The 11,605-nt window shown below is 45.3% G+C and overlaps 1 protein-coding gene across 1 annotated transcript in view; it reads left to right on the forward strand.

Moving 5' to 3' along the window:
• The window catches only part of Rbm28 (RNA binding motif protein 28), a 38,680-nt gene that overhangs the window by 8,775 nt on the left and 18,300 nt on the right, over positions 1–11,605 (forward strand). Inside the window, exons 7-10 of the mRNA XM_032906852.1 lie at positions 335–509; positions 605–741; positions 3,377–3,449; positions 11,485–11,594. Coding sequence (XP_032762743.1) covers positions 335–509; positions 605–741; positions 3,377–3,449; positions 11,485–11,594 — 495 coding nt within the window. The remainder of the gene's footprint in view (positions 1–334; positions 510–604; positions 742–3,376; positions 3,450–11,484; positions 11,595–11,605) is intronic.

Genomic DNA, 11,605 nt, shown 5'->3' on the forward strand with positions numbered 1-11,605 from the left:
CACATCTTCCATACATTTTAAATCCTCATTAGATTATTTGAAAACCTAATATACTAACAAAGCTACATAATAGTTGTTATTCTGAATTGTCTAGAGAATATTGACAAAAAATTTAGATATTCAGGATGAATACAGTATTTTAAAAAACTTTTTTGGTCTGTGGTTAATTGAATCTGAGTGTGTAGAACTGATAGAAACGGAATCTGACTGTATAGTAAGAAAATATAGGAAATCCTGAAAAACCAAAGAAACTAGTACGTGAGGTATTAGTCATTCCTCTTAATAATCTTGTTTCAGATAACAGATGAATTCCTTTCTCTGTCTTCCTCCATAGGTGGAAAGAAGAACAGCGAGCGTAAGCCTAAGGAGTCGGGTAAGAAGAGCTGCAGGGTGGAAGAGCAAGTAGAAGATGATGATGATAGTGAAGATGAAGAAGATGATGATACCCAAGATGATGAGGACGAAAGTAGAGACTTGACGGTAGCTTCTCCTGTGAGCGTGCGGAAGAGGTAGGTGCACGTCCTGGACTAGAGTGAGCTTGCACGTGTTAGGAAGCTCAGCAGCGGGTGTCCCCCACGACGAGCTCTGAACCGTGCTGTTGCAGAGCAGTCAAGAGAGCAGCGCCCGAGGAAAGCACCGAGGAAGACACTTACGATGACAGCGACCTGGAGGAAGGGAGCAGCTCCTACGGCGACGGGACGGCACACAGCGAGAGCAGCATTGAAGAGCTGGAGGACGAAGGTTTGCTTGGATTTTCCTGGACAGATGCCTTCCCGCTTTGAATAAATTAATGACAAGTGGACACCAGTTCCGCCCGGGCCTCTTGCAAATAGTTTTCTGTCAAATTTTTAACTACTGTAAAGAGAACCTTTATTTTTCATTCTTTCCTAATGCTTTTCTTCCCATCCCCTTTCCCTCTCCCCTTCTCTTCCCTCTCCCCTTCTCTTTTGAGTCGGGATCTCACGTAGCCCAGACTGACATTGACTGGGCTGTGTAGTGGACAGTGAGCTTGACCTTCTTATCCTCCTGCCTTTACCTCCTTGGCGACTCGCACCAGCCCCTACTTTGTGTGGTGGGGATCACACAGAACCGTGCATGCAGTGCGAGCACTAACTGGCTGTGTCTGCTTTCCTCCGCCCCCTTTGTGAGCCAGGTCTCCGATGGCCCAGGCTGGCCTCAGTGCAGTATGCAGTGGAGAATGCCCTTGAGCCGGTCCCTGCTGCCTTCACTGTGTCTGACCCCAGAGCGGGGACCACAGGTGTACACGGCGCTGTGTGCTTTATGTGGCTCTGGGGTCTGGACTCAGGCTGCGTGCGTGCTGGGCAGTCATTTGCCACCTAAGCCATATTCTGTTTCTTTATTGTTTGTTTTGTTTTAAAGATGAGTTTGAAATGATTGAGAATTTAGAGTCTTCCTTAGGGAAGTTAAAGCCTAGCCTTAATATTGAAGGTGTTACCACTTCCAATGGTCTAAGTCAAATAACTTGATAAGCAGGATACAGACTAAATAGGTTTTTTTAAAAAAACAAAACAAAACCATTTTGAGTTGATAATGTAGATAAAATGAGTCAGAAAAACAAAACAAACAATTCTGAGTCTGAGATGAGGTAAAGAACTATAAACTCAGCTTGGGCTTCCAGACAAACTTGTGTCTCAAGTAAGGCCGATCTATTTTCTTCTAGTTCTGGGGGTTATTTGTCCCCAGACCAAGGTGCTCTGTTCCTGCCTTACTTAAACTTGCTCACTGTGACACTAGGAGCTAAAGGCTCACACGAGCTTGGAGAGGCACGGCTCAACTCCTCAGAAGGACGGCTGGAGCACTGGTAGAAGTGAGAGCAAGTCCATGTTGAGGAGAAGTAAAGCAGCCATTGTACAGTGCGAAATGGCCAACAGCTGACCCCGGGAGTGTCGGAGTGGATGTTTTTATTCAGCTGTGTCGCTTGTGTTTCTGTAAGCCTGGTGTTTGGGTTTGGCACAGAAGAGACAGAGGAAATCAGCTTTTTTGTTTCTGAGGATAGAGTCAAGGCTTTCACACCAAGGACACAGTGAGGCCTACAACTTGGTTCATCTCCCTCCTGTCATTTTCTTTTTTGAATCTGAAAACTTAGTGGGACTCAGCTAAGAAGTTAAAAAAAAAAAAATAGTACAGAGGAGCTTACTGTAGAAACTAAAATCCAACAATTCTCCAAAGTATTCTCTTTTTTTCCCAGAAATTTGTATGTGTACACACAGCATATAAGCGGCTTTCTTAATTTTTTTTTTTTTTTAGAAAGGGTCTCACAGTGAAGTCCATGCTGGACTTGAACTTGAGATCTTCACACCTTGGTCTGTCAAGTGCTGGGGTTCCAAGCCACCACACCTTCTGTAATGTTTATTCTTCAAGCAGTGAGTTTCCTATCCATCTAGATCGTTAACTTCTTAAACCATATTCCCAGAGACAATCAGTATTATGTTTTTGTATACCCAGAGAACATTTAACATGTTTATAAGTAGAAACACATGCACATTCATGCAGTTATAGTATAGTGTGTGTGTGCATGTGTGTGAATGTGTGTGACTGTGCCACAGCAACATACGGGAATTTTCCTCCACACCTTTACCACATTGGATTATATTGTTTTTTGTCTTTTTAGTTTTTTTTTTTTTTAAGATTTATTTATTATACATAAGTACACTGTAGCTGTCTTCAGACACACCAGAAGAGGGCATCAGATCTCATTATAGATGGTGTGAGCCACCATGTAGCTGCTAGGATTTGAACTCAGGTTCTATGGAAGAGCAGTCAATACTCTTAACCGCTGAGCCATCGCTCCAGTCCTTATTGGTCTTTTATGTTTTGCCAATTTAAGTAAAAAGTAGTATTTTTTCTTAAACTATGCCCCTTTTTCCTCCCTTTCTCTTGCTGCTGGGTATTGAACCTATGTCCTTGGTTATGCTAAATTCACATTCTACCACCGAGCTACACCTTCAGTCCCTTTGCTTTTCTTTTCTTTTTTTCTTTTTTTTTTTTAAAGATTTATTTATTTATTATATATAAGTACACTGTAGCTGTCTCCAGACACATCAGAAGAGGGCATCAGATCTCATTATAGATGGTTGTGGGCCACCATGTGGTTGCTGGGATTTGAACTCAGGACCTCTGGAAGAGCAGTCAGTGCTCTTAACCACTGAGCCATCTCTCCAGCCCGCTTTTCTTTAAATATTTTGAGTGTGAGCATCTTTTAATATATCTAGTCATTACATTCTTAGTTCATTTTAAAATTAATTTATATAAAACATTTAAGAAGTTATCCTTTTGCCACGTGACTTGCATTTGTCTTTTTGAGGTTTTTTGTTTTGTTTTGTTTTGTTTTGTTTCTTGTTGTTGTTTACATTAGATGTTCCAGTCTCAAAGAAAAAGAAGAGGAAGTTACCCTCCGATGTGACTGAAGGGAAAACTGTCTTCATCAGGTATGCCCTCTGTATGCGAAGCTGTGTGTCCCCTTCACCTGTCTCCTTGCTGACCTCGCCTTCCCCCACTCACCTGTCTCTCCTTTGCCCTCTCCTCCACCTTCTCTCTCTCCCTTCCTCTTTTCCTCTCTCCTTCCCTTAGCACTAGAGTTAGATGCTATGAGACCGGTTAGCACTTTGGTCTGGGGGACACCAGTGAGAAATGTAAGAACAAGAGCTTAAGACGGGAGATAATTAGCAGGTATGGTCTCTGTCTTTGTTAGAGTTTTTGTTTTATAACTGGGGTGGCATCTTCTAAAACATTTCAGCTCTTAGCTGGTTCTCACCTTTACTTTAGGAGAGATACTGAGGATACTGAGGTTTGCCCTAGGTAACTTCTCTCTTCATGCCTAACTTCTCTTTTTCTTCCCTTTTTGTTTTTTATATTTTTGAGAGAGGGTCTCATGTATCTCAGGTTATGTAGCTAAAGATGACCTTGAACTTATATCTCCTACCTCTACCTCCTGAATATTGTGACTACAGCTGTATTCCACCATGCCTAGTTTATATTGTGCTGGGAATAAAATTTAGGCCTTTGTAAACACTACATCTATGGAATATTTTTTTGTCAGCTTGACATAAGCTAGTCATCTGGGAAGAGGGAACATCAGTCGACAAATTGTCTCCATCAAACTGTCCCACAGCCAGGTCTGTGGGGCATTTTCTTGATTAGCAATTGAGTGGGAGGGCCCAGTCTTGTCCTGGGTTGTATTAACGAAACAAGCTGACAGGACTAGAGAGATGAGCGGTTAAGGGTACTGATGGATCTTCCAGAGGGCGCAGGTTTGACTCCCAGCACCCACAGAGTGCTTACAACTGTGAAAGGATTGGCATCAGTCAGGATGCCCCAAACCAAGTTCACAGCACAAAGGAGATCTGTTTGCCCCAGAGAGACAAAAGGGCTGGGAACAAGAGACAAAGACAGGAGATAAAGGACAAGGTAGCAGGGGAAGGGAACGAGGGAGAGGGGAAGGGGTATTTGTCTCAGAAAGGGGGACAAAGGACTGCCTCTGGATGGAGAGGAAACATGTGGCCCTCGGGGAAATGGTGGTTTATAAAGGAAACCCTGTGTTAGTATGAGGTATTTAATTTTAATTGGGCATGTTAATTAGGTGAGCCAAGGGGGGCTTTTGATTGCTGGACTTGAATACTTTGTAGCTGGGTCTTGGTAGTCACCCTGGGTGTTGGGATGGCCAAACATAGGAATACACCTTGGTGACTGGCTTTAAGCATGTAGTCTAAAAGTTTTTAGTGTGGCCGAGGGAATGGGAGAGAAGGGCAGGCCTGCCAGAGCCCCACTTGCACACTTGAGCTGGCCAGAGCCCCTTTATTCCCACCTTTTTGTTTCGATATTGAGTTGTTTGGGGTTGGGCAAGCGGGTGTTGTTCTGTCTGCTTCCTGCTGACATTGGTGCTTCGTTGTTGGGGGACCCAAAGAAGCTGGGTTGTTGGTCCAGGTTGGGAAGAGCAAACTCTTTTACTTGTTGTACGTAGGGAAGTGTACTCTGTGTGGCTGGACCAGGATAGAGACTCTGAAGAAACGGTCAGGGCTTGGGCTGGAGTTGTTGGAGTGGTCTGTAGTTGATTTGAAATGTGCTGGGCAGATAGGCTAGGGACAGAGGTAAAGTTAGTTAGTTTAGAAAACATTTTATCTTGGATGTACATTTAAAATGATGGGTTAATGGTCCTGGGAGTTGGAGTCCCAAGACCAGGGAAGGAGAGATCCCACCCTTAGAAAGAGGCAATGGGCTGGACAGCTTAGACTGTTGGTTGGCAGGAAGACTTTTCTGAAGTCTGTTTGAGAGTTCTGGAGAGGGGCCAGGGAAATTTCCATTGGCTGTCTGAGGTTAATCGGAGAGCCACTGTTATCTGAAAGCAGGGTCTTGTGTTGGGGAGAACATAATATGAGAGGCTTTTGTTACATCAGAGTAGTCTTTGCTGGGGTGTTCAGGTGGGCTCTGAAATTGAAATATTTTAGGAGCCTGGATGATTGGTGAGAGGGACGGTCTGTAACAGGGTTTGAGAGTGTGAGGATGGTGTGAGGATGGACACAGAACAGGGGTGAGGGAGCATCCTGTGCTGAAGGAGGGCTAGGCATGTTGTCTGGGTTATGTAGTAGGGTATCCTGGAAGGACATGGGATGAGACATAAAAGGGGGTCGCAGCTTGGTGGGCTGTAATGTTGGTGTGATTATTGCCTTCACTAATAATGGTGGGGTCAGTCTGATGTGGCCATTTGACAGGAAGGAGCTGCCATCTATATAAAAAGTGGCAGAAGTAAGTAAGAGGACCCTCCTCTATGTGAGAGGGGCTGGGGTCTTTGAGTGTAGAAGATCTGAGGAATGTTGAGGCAAAGAGATAAGTATGGATGGGTTGAAGAGAGGACTAGTTAGAAATGTGAGTTTTTGATAAGAAAAGTTTGGAGGGTATCTTAGTCAGGGTTTCTATTCCTGCACAAACATCATGACCAAGAAGCAAGTTGGGGAGGAAAGGGTTTATTCAGCTTACACTTCCATGTTGTTCATCACCAAAGGAAGTCAGGACCTGGAACTCAAGCAGGTCAGGAAGCAGGAGCTGATGCAGAGGCCATGGAGGGATGTTACTTACTGGCTTGCTTCCTCTGGCTTGCTCAGCTTGCCCTCTTATAGAACCCAGGACCACCAGCCCAAGGACAGCACCACCCACAATGGGCTGGGTCCTCCCCCCTTGATCACTAATTGAGAAAATGCCTTACATCTGGATCTCATGGAGGCATTTCTTCAACTGAGGCTCCTTTCTCTGATAACTCCAGCTTGTGTCAAGTTGACACACAAAACCAACCAGTACAGAGGGATAGAATACAAGATGGTGGAAGAGATTGGAGTCCCCCATAAGCTAAGCATTGAGAGAGAGATATTGGTTGGTGGGATGGGATGGGAGGAAGGAAGTAAGTCCAGAAGTGGCTTGGTATGGGAGTGTATCAGGGGTGAGGTATTCAGGCATCCATGAGTGGAGGAGGCCCTGAGGTTAGAGATGAGGAGTGGGGATGGCCAGGGTGGTTTACAGTGAGGTGTCCATGGGTTGACATGAGAGAGAACCCAAGTTAGGCGCCTTGGAGAGGGGAGCTTTGGAAGGTGAGAGTCAGGCCCATTGAGCCGAGGAAACTGAGGAGTGAGGCAGATCAGATTGACTTTCAGAGAGGTAAAGACCACAAATTAGGAGGTTATATACTGAAGCCAATGGGAGGGAAGAGGGAGGAGGTAAGCCAAGTCTATAGGAGTGCCTGGCCAAAAAGTTGGGGATTGTCTCCAAATCTCCAGAGAAGTCCAGTCTAGTTGGGATTGTTGAAAATCAGGATCCATCTATGTGAAGGCAAAAAAAAAAAAAAAAAAAAAATTGGGGATGGACATTCAGGAGTATTGAGTCCTAAGATTTAGGACTGAAAAATGAGTTGTGGTGTGTGGTGTTAGGGATAATGGAGAGGATAACCTAAGGGTTAGAGACTTAAAAGGTGTAAAGGGACAACAGTTAATAGACTGAAGGCCCTGGACTAGGTGGAAGGCTCTGTTAGGTATTTGGACTATTACATGGGAGTATTGTAGGGTGACGAGGTGGGACATGGAAACCGTTTAGACACTGAATGAGGCCGAGGCAGAGGCTGGGCAAGAGTAGGGAGAACTGGGGCTTGGGGATGTAGGCAGAGGCCTTTGAGTATGCCAGAGAGGGATTTATGATGTGCAGCAAGGGAAAGAGGTGGCATCCCATACAGCGGATTGACTCACAGAGGATAAGAGAGGTTTGGGGATTTCAGAGCGAGAGCGTGTACCAGTAGGGGCTGAGGGAAGGAAGAGGAGGAATGCAGGAGTGTCCTGAGAACTGTGGTCAGAAAAAGGCAAACGATGCTTGAATGTGATAGAAAAGACGCCCTTCCCTAATAAGGGAATAGGACGTGATCAAATGAGGAGAAACCAACCTAGAAAGGAGCAAGCTAAGGGAGGAGGGCTGTGGAGGGCTGCTGTGTATTCAGACTATAGGTGAGGGAGGGGGGAGTGGGACCAGCAGTAGCACAGAGGAGGAAAGAAGTCTAAAACAGCTTCTTATATACCTGAAGTTAGTCCTTTCTCAGACCTTTAGGACTTACTTAAGCCTTCGCATCTTTAAACCTTAACACATTTCCTTGGACCGTCATCACTTCAGATCTGTGCATGCTTTAGATTACTTTCTTAGACTGTATACCTTGTATCACTTTTTTTTCTTTTCTTTTTAAAAAAGATTTATTTATTTTATGTATGTTAGTACACAGTCACTGTCTTCAGACACACCAGAAGAGGACTTCAGGTCCCATTACAGATGGTTGTCAGCCATCATGTGTTGCTGGGATTTGAACTCAGGACCTCTAGATGAGCCATCTCTCTAGCCCCCTCACTTTTTTTTCTCAACCTACATAACTTCTTTGTTTCTTATAACCTTTAGAAATTCGAATATTTGTTAGTTATGAATCCTGTCAGCAAGGCAAACTCTACATATGAAATGGACTAACCAGGCTGCTGGGTGTTTGCTGTGGTTAAATGTCATCAGAGATCTGAGAGGGATAAATTTGAGTAAGAAGTACAATTTGTTTTTATATCAATTAAAATAATAAAGACTTAGTTGTTTGAGGCTGACGTGGATCATTGCAGAAGCAGTTGGTCTTCAGTCGTCTGAAAAGAACGGCATTTAATGGTTGCCCGGGGCAGCAGGCCTTTGGCTGTCAGACTAAGGTCTGAGGAATTTTTCCTGTAGAGGAAGGACTTGAGAACATTGACCTTATTTTGGTGAGGCAAAGTCAGTCCAAAGTATCCCCCATTTGTGTAAATCCCTGGCTGCAGGTGAAGTGTGGGCCGTTTTTCCCAGTGGTCACTGTTCCCACAGGTGGAGTCAGAGCCGCGGTTCCCCTCTGTCTTCTTTGGAGATCTTAAAGTTTTCTTATTAGGAGGGGTGTCTATTGTGGGAACTTTCTATTGGACACTGTAAATGCCATATTCATCAGATCTCTGAGAAGTTTGAGGACCATATATTAAGTATACCTGATTTTAGGCTTAACTTGAAAACACATATGCATGAGGCTAAAGAAAACCTATTTCTGTAAACCATAAATATAATAAACTTTTCATCATTAGAGAATATCACGCTTGAGAGCTGAAGTCAGTCAGGACAGGAAAGGGTTAATAAGTTGGGCCCTGGTGAGGGCCTTGGCGAGGCAGGGTCTGCTAAGATGAGCGTAAATTGTATGGTAGTTGAGTCAACAGTGGAGGATTTGGCTTTAGGGAGGGAGTTGGGGGAGGAAGTGGAGGCCGTTGTAACAGTATAACAGTATAATACGGAGCCGCAGAGGGGAGCTAACCTCTGCAGGGTGGGTGGAGAATTGGTTTTAGGACTGGAGTGGGGGCTACATCGGGCTGAAAGGAGGGGGCTTTTTGACGAGACAACAGTATGGGGGAGGGAGGGGCTGTTAGAACATTGCAGCTGGAACAAGTTCACAGTGGCAGAGGGGGAGTGTGGGGAGTGGGGGTCACAGTAGCCCAGACATGGACCTAAGGAAGCTGCAGGAAGGACGTTGCAGAGGCCCAGAAGAACCCAAGAGAGCTGTCATGACTTAGCATGCAGCTCATGGTGAGGAAAGGATTTCACTGTGACCCAGACATAGGCCGAAGAAAGATGCAGTTCCTAAGGAGAGAAGATGTGGGATTGTTAAGGAGGGTCGGAGGGCAATAATCCTTCCCTGCCAGGCTGGCCTGGACTGGGTTGTGCAGAATTGGCAGGGCTGTCATGGGAATGAGTGTAGCTGGGTGGGCTGCAGATGGGTGGGGAGGAGGAGGGCCTCCTCTAGTCGGGTCTGTAGTAACTTGGGTCTGAGGAGTGTAGCATCCTGGCTGAGGCAGGCTCAGGCAGTGTGGGCTGTAGGGAGGTGTGGGTGGGGCAGTCTGCATGGCAGCACAGCAGCTGGTGGGCACAAGGTGCTGGCAGGCAGTACCCCTAAGACATGAAGTGGTGCAAAGGCTTACAGTGGCATGTAGGACAGTTCAGAGAGCGTCAGAATCACAGCACAGGCTTGGCACATCCAGTGCTAAAGTGCACTGCTAATGTGTTTTTTGGTGCAGGAAACTTCTATCGCCAGTGGAGGCCAGCAGGTCAAGGTTGAGAGACCGGGCATCCTCCTGATTCTTGAAAGGCCAAGAAGAGAGATCTCTGGGTCAGAGGGGTCAGCACTCAGACTCTGTCACCAAGAGACAGACCCCAGGGGGCCTGAGGAAGAGTCTGGGACCGGGACCTGGAGGCAGGGGGTGTGCTTCAGACTGTAGCAGTACAATCACCAAAAGTGAAAAGAAAGCTTTGCGGACCACACCGAACCAAATGGAATGTACTCGTCAGAAGTGTAGGAATGTAGGGAGTTTGGGGGAAACTCACCAATTAGCCACTGTTGGATGGAGAAGGGGTGGGGGTGGGGGGTTGTGTAGGCCAAAATCTGAGTTTTGGCCTCATACCTTCAACAGCAGTCTGTAACTCCAGTTCCAGGGGACCTGATGCCCTTTTGGACCTCTCTGTGCACTGCGTGTGCATGGTGCACAGACATCACGCAGGCCAAGCAGTCATACATATAAAGTATGAGTGAGTAAATCTAAAAGAGAAAGCAAACTGAGCAAGCCGTGGGTGGCAAGCCTGTAAACACGCCTCCATGGTCTCTGCCACAAGCTTCTGTCATGGCTTCCCTCAGTGACAGACTGTAAGCTGTAAGATGAAGTAAACCCTCTCCCTCCTGAGTTGCTTTTGGTCATGGTTTTTATCACAGGAATAAAAAGCAAACTAAGACACTAGGCAAGCCCTCTGCCAACTGAGCTATGGTCCTAGCTAGCCCCTAACTTCTTTTTGAAAGTCGTGTCCAGAATACAGGACACCTTTTGTTTCCAGGATATATGGATGGAGTTAGGGCTTCCTGCGTTTCATAGGTCCCGTTCATTTACTACAGCACCAGCAGGCTGCCGAGTGAGATGGCTCAGCAGGAAATGGCTTAACACCAAGTCTGACAACCTGATCTTCAGGATTTACAGACCAGAAGTAGAGAACTAGATTCCTACACATTGAACTGTATTTGTCACATGTGTTTCATGGTGCATATGTACATATATACATACTAAAAATTTTAAAAATACATGACAAAGCTTTAGATTCCCAGATTAAGGATGTTCAATGCTCTCTTTCCCTCCCCCCTTTCTCTCTCTCCCCTTTCCCTCTCTCCCCTTTCTCCCTTCCCCTGTTTGCCTAGTCACTTCACCATGTTTTTCTTTTGTATTATTTTGAAGGATTTCATATAAACATGTAGGGAATATGTCTAGTTCAATAAAAGAAAGACATGATTTTTACTAGCATGCTGTGAAAGCTTCTGATTGTAATAAGAACTCAGCCACAATGAGTGAAAAGAGGGCGGACTGGATTTGTTCACAGAATCAGTGTTGGCAAGGTGCAGATCCCCAGCAGGGGTGAAAGTTTGGGCATTTTTAGACTCCTGTTACTGGAGGTTGTGGGACTTTTGTCTGGGATACCATCTTTAAAAGTATAAATAAATAAAGGCTAAAGGTGTTTCTGTAAAGTGTATACTTGAAGGATAGAGCTAAGCAGAGCTTTCATGTGTATAGACGTGACTGTCAGGTCACGCTGTAGCCTACCTGCATCGTCCCAGTATCTGTGGCACTTCTATTTTGAAGTTAATGTATCTGCAGCTTTCAGTCTTTTTTATTTTGTCTATTAAGTTTTAAATTCTCAGGTGAGAGAATCTGATATAGGAAGGTTGGGACAAAGGGACAGACTGATAGAGGATTAGCCACTAGGGGCCGCTCTTGTGTGCTGTTGCTTTTCTGAACAAGGGAGAAGGGATGGGAACAAGGCAGACATCATTAGTTGATGTCTAATTCATGTACTTCAGATCGAAACTCAAGGTCTTACTTTGTCACTGAAATTTGTGTGACATGTTTTCTTCCACAGAAATCTTTCGTTTGACTCAGAAGAGGAAGCGCTTGGGGAGGTCCTCCAGCAATTTGGTGATCTTAAGTATGTCCGGATTGTCTTGCATCCAGACACAGAGCATTCTAAAGGTATTCACCCT

The sequence above is a fragment of the Rattus rattus genome, chromosome 6, assembly GCF_011064425.1.
Source record: "Rattus rattus isolate New Zealand chromosome 6, Rrattus_CSIRO_v1, whole genome shotgun sequence".
Classification (NCBI taxonomy): domain Eukaryota; kingdom Metazoa; phylum Chordata; class Mammalia; order Rodentia; family Muridae; genus Rattus; species Rattus rattus.